Raw genomic sequence first — 16,629 nt, 5'->3', positions numbered from 1 at the left:
CTTGTAAAAGAATTGAAATATAGAGTTATGGTTGTGGGCAATTAAAGATAGTTGTGGTTCTTGTATATTGCATTTCCTTTCAATGTGGTTGGCCATTGATGAAGTTTTATTGAATTACTCTGTAATAAGTCCAGAAAGACAAAGAAAAGGAACAAAGGGCAATAACTCTATAAACACTGAAGATGGAGTTATAGTTCTTGTGCACTGCACTTCCTCTTTTTGTGCTTGACCATTGTATGAAGTTGTTTTGAATTTCAACCAGTACGTTTTAAGTTATGCTCCAGACTAGGAAAAGTATCAAAGGGCAGTTACTCTGTATTTTGTCAAAATGGAGTTATGGCTCTTATGCACTGCACTTCCTTTTAATGTCCTTGACAACTGTATGAAGTTGTATTGAATTCCAAACAGTAGTTTTCAAGTTATGCTCTGGACAAGGAAAAGTAACAAAGGGCAATAACTCTGTAATTTGTCAAGATGGAGTTATGGTTCTTGTGCACTGCACTTCCTCTCAATGTGCTTGACCATTGTATGAAGTTATATTGAATTCCAACCATTAGTCTTCAAGTTATACTCCGGACAAAAGAAAGCAATGGAAAAGTAACAAAGGGCAATAACTCTGTAATTACTTTAGATAGAGTTATGGTTCTTGTGCACTGCACTTCCCCTTATTGTGTTTGACAATTGTATGAAGTTGTTTTGAATTCCAACCAGTAGTGTTCAAGTTATGCCCCGGACAAGGAAAAGTAACAAAGGGCAATAACTCTGTAATTAGTCAAGATAGAGTTATGGTTCTTGTGCACTGCACTTCCTCTCAATGTGCTTGACCATTGTATGTAGTTATATTGAATTAAGTTATGGTCCGGACAAGGAAAATGCAACGGATGTCTGGACCGACCGACCGCCCGACCGACCAAGGGGTGACTCCTATATACCCCCCCAAACTTCGTTTTTGGGGGTATAATAAAGGCAAGCACAATTTGTATATAAGTTTCAAGATTCTTGTGTTATTTTTTAGACTAGTGCAGAAAAAACAACAACAAAAAAACAGGAACATAATCATGAAGGAAAGCTTTAACAAACAAAATGTACACAAAAATCTTATAATAAAGCAACTATCCATCAAATATATAAGGGAATTCATGAACACTTTACAATATTTTACTCTTAAATACATTTTCCAAATATTTATGAATATTAGCAAGTATCTGGAGGCTTTAAAGAAAATGAAACACTACATGTATATAACTGTCAAAATATACAACAATAAAAATTGCACAACTTATATGATACACTAGTATTCCTTTCTCAAAAGAGATTGACACAAGAGTCCATATCGTCCCCTTTGTGCAGTAATTGATCAACCTCTTAATAATTAAGAAGTAAATTTATCGCAGCTAACCCATTACTGCACTAAGTTGGTGATATCTGTAATTTAATGCCCCATAGTATACAGGATGAAATTATTCCTAACAAAAAAAATCCATTTACATTGAAAGACAAGTTTGTCAATAATTCCACATCCCAGATTATAATTAAAAACATATCTTTTATTAATTCAGGTACTTTGCCTATAATGATGTAAGAATCCAAAAATAGAATAGGTGACCTGGGGGTGTATCTTTTGTGTGGTAGGGTGCCTGTGCAGAGGTGCATGTGTGGGGTGTTGCATGCAAGAGGGTGAGGGTGCATGTGTGTGTGTCCGGGTGAGGGTGGGTGGGTTTTGGGTGTGTGTAAGCAGTTGATATATACAAATGTATCCAATTTACCCAGATCCTTAACCAGTACTACCCTTTATTTCCTCTCAACTCATATTCTGCACATAAATTATTTGTAGCAGGATTGGAGAACAAAGGTTTCTGAGTTTGGTTCTTTTAAACTAAATCAACATATATCAATGTGCAAAATTTAAAAAAGGTATGTTATAATATGTTTTAATGAACCCACCTCAAGCAAAATCCATGTAAATTCTCCACTTGTTTATACAAACTATAAAACAACAAAATTTGTAAAAAAAAAAATCAGTATCGTATTGCAAAAGCATTCTGGTTAAAATCTAAAAAAGCATTTTATAGAAATGCAAAATTAATAACGAAAATCAAATAAAATAATGACAATAAGCGGAACACAATTCTGGTAATAAAAACAAATCAAATAATGGTTTGAGAAAACATATTAAAAATAAACCACTCTCACAATTTCAGCATAAATCAATGCATATAAGAGAAACAAAAATTGAAGAACATAATCACATAAACACATTGAAATAAAAGATAAAAAAATGAACTTAATTTTTACCATTCTTTCAAACACAAAAGATTTTGGTTTCTCTGCTTAAATTGGCACAACATTCATATATTGCTAAAATATAAATTAAAGATATTATAAGAGTTTTATATTGTCTATATGAAAAAATACAATATGACTTTAGTTTTACATGTCGGTAACAAAAATTCAATTACAATTAAATAAAAAAAATTTCATAAAGCAATTGGTAAGGATGTAATAACATGTATGAGGGTGGTCCTTAAATACAAATGTTTTGTAGACAAAGTCTGTTACTCAATCAACTATTACACAATAGAATAATCCAGCTAAGGAAAAGTCAATACACCTTCTATGGGTGTCTGCGCAAAATAAAAACAAAATACTTCCAAAGTTGACCGTGTTATCGAAATTTATATATTATCATATAATTATGGGAAAAGTACTTTAGGTAATTTACCACATCTGAATCACTATTGCAGCGGCTTTAACAGGCACAAGCAAATCTTTACGAGTACATGTTATCCATTGGCACTTCAAGCTATGTCTTTGAAAAACAAAAAACGAATCTGGAAAAAATTCCACTCTGTACAGGTTTTTTTTAAAGATATTTATTTAAGCTCAATTGCAAAACAAGTTCTTGCAACTTAAATTAATCACTTTCGAGTCTACTTTCAAGAACCAACCAGTAATCGTGTCATATGAAGAAACATGGTTGTGACCCCCAAGTAGGGCTCTTACCCATGATACCTGAGTTGAGAGGCAGACACCTTAACCACTAGGCCACTGCTCCCCATACAGGGGGTTAGTGACACACTTATGATATAAGTTGTCGCACCCAAACTCAAAACAGTGATGTTATTGAGCGATAAAATCACTGTTGGGGATATATCATTTCTTAAATAGAAATCAATGTCAAGGCAGTAACACCTTTACTCTTTACAATAATGAATGGTGTTTCTCCTTTACTGGTATAAGAGTAATTTTTATAATTGTGAGATATGTGAGATGAAATAAGTTGTTTAAAATACAATAATAAATAGAGGATATTCAAGTTTTTTCTATGAATACATGATTTATTTTCATCGAGTGGTATGAAAATTACCATATTTCATGAGTGGCGGTAGCCACGAGTGAAATATGGTAATTTTCATGCCACAAGATGAAAATAAATCATGTATTTATAGAAAAAACTTGAATTTTCTGTTTATTATGTACATTTTTCTCTTTTTTGCGATAAAATTTGAAAAACATTCCCTTAAATTTTGTGTACTGGTAGAATTTAAAAGAAAGTAGTCCGGCAAGACACCAGTGAAAATACGGAAAATATATTTCACTGCAGTGAAAAATAAATTTTTACAGTGAAAATACGGAAAATGAAAATACGCATTTTATTTCATCAATATTTCTCAATATTTCATTTATAAGTATATAATAAAAAGTCAACCCCCGCTAAGTAACCAATTAGGTCTTACAGAAAAAAGCAGCATATTAAAAAAATACATGAATAACAAATTTAAATTTCATATAAATTTGAATAACATAGAGACAGACTGTATTAGCACCAATACTTTCATATAAAAATAAAGATATATGTTGCTAAGCAACATGATTCAGGACAGTGATGCCATTTACTTATACAAAGCCAATGAAATATTTATTCAACAAAACAATCTTTCAATAAATGACCCAATATTACTAGACATACAAAAAATAATTTTGTACCATTGTTTACTTTTAAAAAAAACACACCCCCAAAAACAAGAGCTTTCAACTATTTTTGTGCGTCATAGTAAAATAAGAGCCTCGATAACAAAGAATTTATCAAGTTCAAAAAGGCCAAAATTCTGTCAAAATCCATATTGGAGTTATGGGCCCTGAACAGTGACCTCCTATTATGCACTAAAATAAGTGGGTAAAGTTTCATCCCACTCAGTAGTTTTGGAGATACCAACTTGCATGCAGAAACTTAACCAAATTATTAGGCATCGTCCACGCCTTCGAATAGTTGAACTAATACAAAATTTGGATTTCAGTCATTGTAATAGAGACAAAAAAAATTTAATATTGAGCAATCAATAAATTAGGAGGTCAAAAGTCAAGCAGTTTAGACTGCTAAATGTGACTTTTCTAAAACTGATATTATATTTCTCTTTACAAAATGTTCAAGGTCAAACAGTTCTGACTTTTATAAGTGACCTGGTTTTACTTCACGATTTTGAAAATTTCACAATTCCAATTTTCAAAATTTAAAATCATTTCATGGACATATATGTACTAGAAAGAGAATTGAAACACAATTTAAGGCTATCTGATTTGTCAGATATCAGTTTGACAAGTGTTTTGATGTTCCTCTCTTTTGTATCATAGGCAAAAAATAAGACCATAAAACGGAGGGGATAATGATAGAAAAGTCATATTCAGATGCTTGTTTATTGATTGGTTACTTTTTTCTGGAGTTTAGTATTGTGACAACAGGGAATATATTTTTATTTTTACCTATGATACAAAAGAGAAAGAACATCAAAACACTTGGCAATCTGATTAATACTCAGTGGCTACGCCCCCTCATACAAATCAGATATTCTCGTGTTTCGATGCTCTTTCTATTACTTTTACAAGTTTTGATACTCAACATAAATTTCTGATCAGTCTAATATTTACCTATTGTGTTTTTCAAGCATAATCTTATCTACACTTACCCTGACATGGACTAAAAGACATCTCAAGTACACAACCAAAATTGAGAACATCCCCTTATAACCATTTCCAACCAAAACATCTTAAAATTTTTAGACATGTCTACATTTTAAAATAACAATATTCCTATGCAATAAAAACAATAAATAACAGGTAATGCATTACATGGTTGTAGCAAAATTTTGAGCAATTTTTGACAGCATTCAACCTTAAAAAATGTTCCATAATTTCTTAATAATATAAATAGTAACAGACACCTCATCAAAATGCTACGCCTAAAATATCATATAAAAATATCATACAGACTTTGAGATTGTCATATATGCAATATTCAAATCATACAAAAATATATATGTAAAAATTCCCGCAATATTCAATTACAAGAGCAACACATGTGGTGTTAACACTCGTCTATTAAGGTCAACAAGATTTCACAAAAAGTTTAAAAGGGGCATAACTCCAAAAATTCAGCTTTCAGAATTATGTCCCTTGTCAAACAACTGCACTTTGTCAGGATAAGAAAATATTCCCATTTTCTTAACTTTTAAAATGACTGTATAATGGATTACATTAAATTTTTTGCTCATCGATGACGCAGCGATTATAATAGAGCTAATAATATACCATACTGTCTCATATTAATGGCTCGTGGGGCCTTGCATTTTTTCAGGGGGGGGGGGGGATAGGCACTTCTTAGATTCTTAGAACATTTTTTCTTAGAACTATAAAAATGTGCTTTAAAATATGTTTATTTAAAATAAAAATTCAATTATAAAAACCATTATTCATTATTATGTAATACATGATACAGGTCAGGATTTTATTTATTTAATGATTTTAAATTACTTGAGTGTCATTAATTGTTATTTTTAAATAAAAATATATATATTCCGATTTTTTTGGATTGCTCTTTCATTATGGATTAAAAAAACTATTAATTTTTGTCCCTCCAAATTGTGATAGGGGTGGGGAAAAAGAGGGCACTAATTAAAGAGGGGGGCGTTAATTTGCAACAATACGGTATATGTATTATGATTAATCAGTATTGACAGCAGTAAAATGTTGACTTGAGGTTTTTTTGGAGTTTATGGGATAAAATTTGTTAATTGCATAGAAAATCGAAACTGCATAAATATTATAAACTTTCACTTAGCTTAGATACAGCTATTTCATAAAACATACATACAATCATAAAATATCTTTAACAAGTTCAAGTTCTAAAAAAATCATTTATATTACAAGGAAAAGAAAAGTCCGTACGCAAGATTCACATAAAACATTTTTTCTAAAAATCAATAATGAAATTTTTTTACAAATGTCATAATCAATTAAAAAGGAAGTAAAACAACATCATTACACTTTGAAAGAGGTCGCGAAAAATGGTTATGTCATATCATCAGCCAACTTAGAATAAACAACCACCAAACAGCCAAACATACCCGGATGTCTGATTTGGATGGCTGTTTCAGCTCCAGATAACATCCCTAGAAATACCGTCTGTACCCAAGATTTATATTAAACATAAGTTTTTTTTTCTAAAATTTAAAACGTCTCAAAATATCAAATGACCTCTATTTACAACAAGCTCCCGTTTGAAAGGGATATTAAAGAGGCATTCTATATTTTTTCAAATAAATTCATGTCTACAAAATAATGCCTAATAAAACACTTAACTTCAATGTATAAATCATGTCAATATTTTAACTTCATAACATAAAAACAATCCCATCAAATCATTAATACATTGAGAACAGTTCAATGTAATGAAAGAATAATGAAATGTTACTAACATATCTTAAAAGCTCATTTGTTAAAGACAGCAAAACTTATTTCCAAAGGAAAGTTCTTTAAAAACAACAAACAAACAATAACATCATCCCTTACAATGTTTGTTTTACTACCCTGATTCACCCTGTTTTCTTCCAAATTTTAATGAAGGTCAATCCCCAAGGTCATTCTAACCATTTCCAAGTACTCATCTGTCACCTGATTGGCCGTCCACTCAAGGTCAAGGTCATGATTGTCTCCTTGGTGATCCATGTAGTCATGGTGATTGCTCAGGAATATACTATCAGCAACATCAAAATCTCCCATTGCGTCTGCTGAATCTTCGATATCCTGTATAGAAAATGTACCATTTTTATATATTTATTTTTTTAGTATAAAAAATCATTTTTCACTGCAGTGAAACATATTTTCTATATTTTTCACTGCTGGCTTGTCTGACTATTAAATTCAGCCAATATACAAAATTTAAGGGAAATTCTTTCCTCTAGTAATGCCCAAAAAGGGAGAGAAAAATGTATAAAGTAAACAGAAAATTCAAGTTTTTTCTTTAAATTCAGGATTTATTTTCATCTTTTTGAACGAAAATTATCATATTTCACTCAAATATATGAAATATTTATTTTCATACCACTTGATGAAAATAATTCCTGTATTTATAGAAAAAACTTGAATGTCCTCTATGTACATGTATTTGTAACTGATACATATGTACATATGTTCTTAAAGTATGGTTAACCCTTTCACTGCTTGGGTCGCATTAAGGTACCTGCAGTTAAGACTGCCATCAATGTGACTTTTATATGAATAAAATCACTAATTATGAGATATATTATTGTTATAATTTATAGCGACAATAAATCATGAATTATATTACTGATTAATTTAATTAATTTACAATCAAATTCAGCTTTTATAATAAATCAAATTAAGTATAGAGTACTTTCTGAATTTGTAGTTTTTTTCCAAAGATTTCCTTTACCTTAATGTTTGACAATAGTTTAAAAAAAAAATTAGCAAAAAAAAAAACCATAATTACTACAAAACAATATATACTAACAAATTGAGCTGTTAATTACGGCTCCCATGAGTTAAAAATTTTGAACAAATCTTTGATTGGGTTTTACATCACACCAACACAGTATAGGTCATATGGGGGTGTTCCAGCTTTACTGGTGAAGGAAGAGCTCAGGTGTCCTTCCGTGCATTATTTTAGGCTCGAACAGGCACCTGAGTAGAACCACCGATGTTCTGTAAGCTAGCTGGATAGCTTCCTCACATGAAAGAATGAAAAGTCCCTGTCAAGATTCGAACCCACAGCGTCCTCACATGTGACCTTGGAGTCAACGATCATGGATGCCACCCTTAAAATTGTGAAAAAATCTTTGTTTACATTACACTGAAGGGTATACCTGATGTATAGGTTGAAAGTCTTCTGGAAACAGAATGGCAACAACTTTCCTCATTATCTCTTTCTCTGACTGCCCCATGGCTGGAAAGAAATAAAAGCATTTTTCATAATTTGAAATGTTATGAAGCACCTCAAGACAAATGGTTAGTCTGGAACCCCATTGTAGCGATCTATTTACCTATAAATCACAACTGCAGTTAAAAAATTTAAATCTCCCTGAATCTTTATTATGTATCATTTATTTTGATCCTTTTGTCATAATATTTACATGGCAAACATCACTGATATATAGTTTTTAGCTTTGGAATATACGGATATTTACAAACATGTCAAACAGGTTGGAGAATTAGGTAACGCCATTATATCGATGCATTACTCAGTTAGTCAAAGTTTGGGAAGCCTGAACCATCTTTATGTTAGATTTTTCAGTCAATTAGAAACAAAGATCTATGTCTGTTTTAAAATGTCAGCATAAATTTAGGAACTTTTAAACAGATAGTAAATGTACTTATAATAAGAACACACTATTTATAAGTCTATTTATTATCTACAATGTCTACAGTACATGGAATCATGTTTTTGATCATTTTTACGGCACAAAAACAAATGCGAAAGATTTTCGTGACACTGTTGTAAATGTAAACAATTAGTAGAAGGTGCATTTTGCAAAACAAACAGGTGGAAACAGCAGTTCAGTTTATGATAATTGTTGGGTCTAAAGGCCTGAAAATATCATACATGTATTTGAAATTCTTACATAGATCAACAGCATGTGCATTATACAGTTAAACAGACTCTACTGAGTTTTTTTTGACATGACTGGAATTACTTTCCAAGATTTACATACCATCTGATGTAGTTCTTGTTTACAATTTTCAGATAATTTCTTTAGAATATAATTTAATATTATGCAAGATGAGCCAAATGACTTGTCACTGGGGCCAGGAACAGGAAAAACTATCAATTATCAATTTTATTCCGAGCATATTTTCTATCATTTGTAAATTGTTCCATTTTCACTCAATCTATGTAACAATTTAAAATTTAATGTTGTTACACTTTTTGTTGAAACCACAGGTCAGATGTCACTTCTACATTTGAAACACTAAAATCTAATAGTAAGCTGTTCAAAAAGCCACTTGCCAATCTAAAGACAACACATGCTCAAATCTAATAAAAAACTGTTAAAAATAACCCCAAAAAAACCCTGCTTTCCTAACAAATCAACAGTCTTTATAAAATTTTGTATTTTACCTTTTCCAAGTTCTGTCTTCACTTGTTGTCTATATTCTTCCACTTGATTTGGATGGACTACTTTCAGAGCAGCATCCACGAGACAAAATAGTTCCTTCCTGTCATCAACATTCATTTTCATCATTTCTGTAACCTGCAAATTAAAACATGTGTACACCTATTAGAAAACAAAGCTTTAAATATGAACAAGAACTTTCAGCATATTCTCAATGCTTGATAGTAAAATAAGTTCACCAAGGGGAGTAATTACAGAAATTGCGAAAAACCTTGACCTTTTCTCAGTAACCAATGTGTGCATACTTGTTACATAAATGTTTTATTTGTGGTGAATGTAGTTCGGCAAAATCAGTACCTGTGGGTTCCAAAGATGCCTTCACCAAGAGTTGTCAATCTCCTGGGTAAGTAAGAAAGGTCCCATATTGTATGCGCAGTAAGAGATTTTTATCTTACTAAAATCAATTAGAAATATGTCCAGAGAACATAGATGCATCTCATTTTGTCAGTCAAGAGATGGACAGACTGACAGACAGACGAGGGCAAATATGTATTCCCTCTTGCAAGAGGAAGGGGGGGGGGCATAAAAATATATATCCCTAGTCTGACAGTTTGCTTACAAAATAGTATAGTCACAGGTAAATTATTCTCATTTACTAACAAGCATCCCTTATAAACTCTGTAAGGGGAGAATGATAATACAGGACTCAAAAATTGGTAGTTTAAGAATTAGGTTTTGCTGCCATTATTTAGGTGACACATTGTTTTATACATATTCAACTATAATTTAACCATTTGTGTCATAATTTAGTCACACAAAATTTCATACGTATTCAACTAGGTAACTAGCCAAAAATAGATATCCTAAAGTGAGCACCACTAAAATTCAGAATTATAGCTGCAATATAACACTTTTGTTTTCAAAATAGAAGAAAAATCCCTGTCTTATAGCGGGGAATTATGGTACCTCCGTCAATTTGTCTTTCCAATTTTTACGAAGATCAAGCACATTATCAAATTCTAGCCCTCCAGTGTATAAAGCGCTAAACAGACGGACAATCTCCCCAATATCCGCATGAAATCCTCTATAATTTAAACCATTGTAGTCTTCCAATTTACGAGCCAAGCCGAAATCCAAAACTTTAACTCCAAGTTTCTCCTCTCCTGTTTTCTGAACCATAACATTACCACCTTAAACAAACATATTTATTCCATTAATTCAAAAGAAAAGAAATACTTTATTAAAAATTTATACATCTATTTTACAAAGCGCTATGAAGAACTTTATAGCTCAAAAGTTGATGATGAACATCTTATCGAGGGAAACTGTTTCTTAACATTATATCGGGGGAAACTGTTCCTTAACATTTTATCAAGGGAAACTGTTCCTTAACATTTTATCAAGGGAAACTGTTCCTTAACATTATATCAAGGGTAACTGTTCCTTAACATTTTATCGAGGGAAACTATTCCTTAACATTTTATCGAGGGAAACTGTAGAAGTTCCGAAATAAAGATGTATGCATTACATTAAAGACTGAAGAAGAAATTACGGGACCCTGAAAACTGTTCGGATTTCAGAAGTTTCCGAATTTTATAAGGTCCGGAATTTGAAAGTTACACTCTACAATAAATGTGATGAGCTAATAACAGGGTTCGTACAGACATTCAATGCCACAATTCAAGCACTTTTTAAGCATGTTTTTCTATTTTTCAAGCATAATTTGTTGACCAAATATCATTTGTAACCAATGATAGTTTATTAGCCATTTTTGTTGAATATACGTTTTCAAGTCAAAACAAAAGCACAACTACGATATATTCATACCCAAAACAGTTCGAATCAACTGCAATTCATCCCCTAATACTTATTACTGTTATCTTTGAGCAAACATTTCATTGATTTTGGTACTAAATAGGATAAGTTTTTTTTTTCTTAACTGTCGATTTTTACAAAATCGGATAAGTGTCGATTTTTACTGACACTATGTCATTCAATAATTTTCAAGCATATTTGCAGCAATATTATGCACTTTTTAAACACTATTCAAGAGAGTAATCAAATTCAAGGACATTTAAGCAATTTTATTCATTTTTAAGCACTTTTTTAAGAATGAGACTCAAATTTAAGCACTTTTTTAAGACTGTACAAACCCTGTAATAGAATGTACAAATTCCTCCAATCTTTCATTACGAGTATTTACCATGTAAATCATGATGAACCCATCCCTTGTTATGCAGCTGTGTGACAGCTTCAAGAGCCCCATCTAAGACGTACAATGAAAACGGCTTTACAAGAGATCTATTCTCTGCATTCTCGTAAAATCCTGCCATGTGCTCGTCTATAATACTGCGTAAAGTTTTAGCTTAAAATAAACAAAAATTTCAAATTCAGATTCTGTCATTGCAGTATTTTGAAAACTTTTTAATTCAATTTTTGTGTTTTTTTTTTCCATTTATGTCGCACCAACACAGTATAGGTCATATCTTGACTTTCTGGCTTAACTGTTGGAGGAAGCTCCTCTGTGAATTATTTCAGGCTTCAGGCACAAACGAGCACCTGAGTAGAACCACCAACATTCCATAAAGACGCAAAATTGATATTTCCTGATTGAAAATTCTAACTTAAAAAGGGGCATAACTCCAAAAATATTGCTTTCAGAATTATGCTCCTTGTCTAACAACTGCACCTTCGTCATGATAACCAAGTATTCCAAGATTCATGTTCATACTTTTTGAAATGTTTGAATAATGGGCTACATTAAATTCTTTACACAACCACAATGAGGACAATGCCACAGAGATCCTTATAGCTTGACTTATTCTACAGAACAGATGAGCTTAAAATGACAGCAGATGTTAGCTGCAAATGTTTCTAAATTCAAAATTTCACCACTTTCATGTTAAAATGTTGAATTATGCTTTAATCAGTGCTAGGTGGTTGGACGGTAGTTTGAATTTGACAATATCGTCCATGAACAGGCTTAATCAAACCGAGCCAGCAACATTTTCAATTCTGACTTTTTTTGACTTTCTTTATGGATTCCAATTTTTCTCAATTTTAAGGAGACTGTTTGAAGGATAGGTAGTCAAAATTTTTCCCTTAGAACAAACTGATATTAAAAAGAGACATTTTAGCAAAATTGAATAAAATGTAAGCATTTTCATTGGGTTACCATTTTTCAAAATCTCCATATGTATAGACACTTTGTTGTTTTCTATTTTGAAGAGGTACAGTGCAGGGACACAACCCGAATCTGACATATCCACCCAACATTTCACCTCCTCTTTACGAAAGTATGAGATCATCATCTGAAAATTAAATTGAATTCTATTTTCATACATTTTTTAGGTTATTATACTGTTTTTTATTTATATGCTTTTTAATATATTACTGAAATATTACAGTGAACACTGTAGCCAAATTATATTTAAGTGTTGCACATGTATTTAGCATAAAAAGCATACTGAACTTAAACAAATCTGTTAGCATTACATGTAAATCTATACATCAAACATCTTAAAATGATATGAAACCATTACTGTTTTATATGCATGTTCCTGGCCTGTCTTTTTATCTTTAACTACTACAATATCCCCTGCAGAGTTCCCTTTTCCAAGTATTTCCTTTGTCCGCTCAAACTCGTGCCCTAATCTATACTCTTTTGTTGGAGATAAGGAGATCTGAAATAAAATCATCAATTATCAAATAATTCTTTCACAAATATTTCAAACACCTTTTCACAAAATAAAAAAAAATGCTTTTGAAAGCAAGCACTTCATATTTTCCCAATACTGTGGAGCTAACTCCGTATTTCAACATGCATTGTAGAGCTGTCAGGGCAAAAGTTTGTTTGTACATTGGGATATATTATTAGATGGGAAAAAGTTCCCTATAATATCTGATGGGACAGGTATGCACATATACAATACCATGATATTTCTAAGAGAGTGTATGACAAAAGCCCTCCCAGACAAAAGCCCTCCCGTCCAAAAATGACAAGGTGGACAAAAGCCCTCCCATGAAAATTACAGGGGAGACAAAAGCCCTCCTGCAGCAAAGACATTTATGTACTGTATGTTGAATACTTTGTTTTTTCTTTTGGAAGGGAGGGCTTTTGCCTGGACGGCTTTAGTCTGTTTCCCTTTTTCAGCACATGGTTTCTTTGTCTGAGTGCCTTCCTATCTTAAATTACTATGAATACATCCTCTGAAAACTGCCTCATGAAGTTTTGGTTCTATGATCTAGTGGGTTGTCTTTGAGCCCGTTGTCATATTTACGATTTACAAATTTCACACCAGGAGGGCATTTTTCATACTCATTTGTGTCTTTCTCTTACAAATAGGGAATGTTCTTAACAATATATTCTAAGTAATATTTCTGTAAAATTTGTATGGATTTATTCATTTCTATACAGGGACTACCTTGAACTGAAAATTTATGGAGAAGTGACTTCCCAATTCAGGAAAAATAGGCTGAAGTTAAGAAATTAAGAGAAAAGTGATGCTTACTGTTACATCTGATCAAATAGAGCTTTCCCCGTAAAAAAAAATTTTTAAACATCAGAAAAAGTAATTCTGCCACTCACTTTAGTTTTATTCAATACAACACCAGAAGGAGGCTTCTCTGATTTCAGATAATCAATCAGCTCCAAACATGCATCGACCTTGACCTCAATGTCAAGGTCAGATTTCGGTTGAGCTATAACATGGGCGTTTGAGCCGTCCCAATGTATTTGTCTGGAAATAGGGGTGAAAATACAAGATAAAAGTAAAGAGGATATATCAATATGTACTTATATCAGAAATAATAACTTTTAGGGAAATGGCGATTTACTTCATTAATATTACAAATGCTGAAAAACACACAACAGCAACTAACCATTATACAAGCTAATTTTACATTAGAATAAGTAATATACACAAAAATGTAATGATTTTATCACATTGAAAACAAGTGAGGTCATGATATAATTATTATTTCAACTATTTCACAAGTATAAATTTATATAAGAGGATCATGGCAATGTATAAATTTATATAAGAGGACCATGGCAACAGATAAATTTATGTAAGAGGATCATGGCAACCATGAATCTCTACTACTGATCGATGAACTCCCAATATGCTCTTCCATGTATTATTCAAGGAGCAGATATAAACAGCTTAGTAGAGCTACCAACCTTCCATAAGTTAGCATTGACATCTTCCCTAGATAATGAATTCATTGTTCCTGTGATTGGTTTTGAACTCACTTAGATAATGAACTCATTGTTCCTGTGATTGGTTTTGAACTCACTTTGATAATGAACTCATTGTTCCTGTGATTGGTTTTGAACTCACTTATTTTATATACTCATTGTTCCTGTGATTGGTTTTGAACTCACATAGGTAATGAAGTCATTGCTCTGTGACTGGTTTTGAACTCACTTAGATAATGAACTCATTGTTCCTTTGATTGAGTTTGAACTCACTTATATATACTGAATTCATTGTTTCTGTGATTGGTTTTGAATTCACTTTGATAATGAATTCATTGCTCCTGTAATTGGTTTTGACTCACTTAAATAATTAATTCATTGTTCTTGTGATTGGTTTTGATCTTACTCAAATAATGTTTTGCGTTGTTCCTGTGACTGGTTTTGAGCTCACTAAGGTACAAAGAAATTAATTGTTCCCATGATTGGTTTTTCGAACTCACTAAGGTATGAGGAACGTAATTGTTCCTGTGATTGGTTTTGAGGTCACTAAGGCACTAGAAACTTAATTATCATAAACTTACTTTGCAGGTTTATATTCTATCTGAGCTCTTCCCTCTGCATCTTTGTCAATCAGGGCTGTAAACAACAATGTAGTATTTCAAACCACTTAATAATAACTTACCATACAACATCTTACCATACAACATATTCTAAATTTCTTTTTCTCTCACTGGTTATAACAATATTTAGTAAAACTTTTACAGTATAATGTAAAAAAGAGCAATGTTTATTGTCTCCTTATTATGACACCACTACTTGTTAAGGTTATGGTATGCACACCAACGAGTAATGGAATATTTCTTGACATTTTTGTGTCAAATAAAATGACAGATTCTCAAAAATTCTTTACAATAATCGCAAATATATTATTTCGATTCTAAGTCAGGTACATAGCCAGTATCATGGCCCAATATGAGTTGAAACTAGAAATGTGTCCATAGGACACAGATGCCCCCACACGCCACTGTTCTGTCAATCTTATGACTCTAGGTCAAATATTTTTTGGACAAAAAATCAACAAAGGGCCATAATTCTGTTAAATTTAGTCACAGCAAAAATTCTTTCCTTTACTAACATCTACACATTAAGGTTGTAAATCCCTGGAAGTTTAAGCAAAATCTGCCATCCGGTTTAAGAAAAGTTACGTTCACAAAATTTCTACAAAGTATATAATGAAAAAATCAACAAAGGGCCATAATTCTGTAAAATTTGGTTGCAGCAAAAATTCCTTCCTTTACTGCCATCTACACATTAAGGTTGTTCATCCCTGGAAGTTTAAGCAAAATCTGCCATCCGGTTTAAGAAAAGTTGCATTCACAAAATTTCTACATAGTATATAGTGAAAAAATCATCAAAGGGCCATAATTCTGTAAAATTTGGTCGCAGCAAAAATTCCTTCCTTTACTGCCATCTAGACCTTAAGGTTGTTCATCCCTGTAAGTTTAAGCAAAATCTGCCATCCGGTTTAAGAGGAGTTGCTTTCACAAAATTTCTACATAGTATATAGCTTTCACAAAATTTCTACATAGTATATAGTGAAAAAATCAACAAAGGGCCATAATTCTGTTAAATTTGGTCGCAGCAAAAATTCCTTCCTTTACTACCATCTACACATTAAGGTTGTTCATCCCTGTAAGTTTAAGCAAAATCTGCCAACCAGTTTAAGAGGAGTTGCGTTCACAAAATTTCTACATAGTATATAGTGAAAAAATCAACAAAGGGCCATAATTCTGTTAAATTTGGTCGCAGCGAAAATTCCTTCCTTTACTACCATCTAGTCATTAAGGTTGTTCATCCCTGTAAGTTTAAGCAAAATCTGCCATCCGGTTTAAGAGGAGTTGCGTTCACAAGATTTCGGGACGGACTGACTGACGGATTGACGGACGGACAAGTGCAACGCTATATGCTCCCACATTTTGGGGGCATAAAAAGATAGACAAACAATAAGAACAAACACAATAG

General features: G+C 32.1%; 1 protein-coding gene across 1 annotated transcript; it reads right to left on the bottom strand.

The window, feature by feature from the left end:
- Window positions 1-6,460: 6,460 nt before the first annotated feature.
- Window positions 6,461-15,314, bottom strand: LOC132725941 (uncharacterized). The gene is made up of 10 exons (XM_060711166.1): window positions 15,290-15,314; window positions 15,189-15,243; window positions 13,996-14,146; window positions 12,950-13,090; window positions 12,583-12,718; window positions 11,611-11,772; window positions 10,374-10,597; window positions 9,413-9,545; window positions 8,160-8,239; window positions 6,461-7,080 (listed from the first exon to the last, which is right to left on the bottom strand). Exons 1-10 carry the CDS (start codon window positions 15,312-15,314, stop codon window positions 6,892-6,894), a joined length of 1,296 nt encoding a protein of 431 aa, XP_060567149.1. The 3' UTR covers window positions 6,461-6,891.
- Between the last annotated feature and the right edge of the window lie 1,315 nt (window positions 15,315-16,629).

The sequence above is a fragment of the Ruditapes philippinarum genome, unplaced genomic scaffold (assembly GCF_026571515.1).
Source record: "Ruditapes philippinarum isolate M1 unplaced genomic scaffold, ASM2657151v2 ctg2432_1_1_1_1, whole genome shotgun sequence".
NCBI classification, from domain to species: domain Eukaryota; kingdom Metazoa; phylum Mollusca; class Bivalvia; order Venerida; family Veneridae; genus Ruditapes; species Ruditapes philippinarum.
This window is presented reverse-complemented; position numbering and strand designations above follow the sequence as displayed.

What these genes read in the sequence shown, in the direction of transcription:
- LOC132725941 (XM_060711166.1), bottom strand. Translation starts at nt 15,314, where the DNA reads ATGTTGTATGGTAAGATGTTGTATG. An exon ending in GGTTCATCATGATTTACATG is followed by an intron (nt 10,598 to 11,610) that starts GTAAATACTCGT and finishes TGTTTGTTTAAG; the next exon opens with GTGGTAATGTTATGGTTCAG. An exon ending in GGAAAGACAAATTGACGGAG is followed by an intron (nt 9,546 to 10,373) that starts GTACCATAATTC and finishes TTTAATTTGCAG; the next exon opens with GTTACAGAAATGATGAAAAT.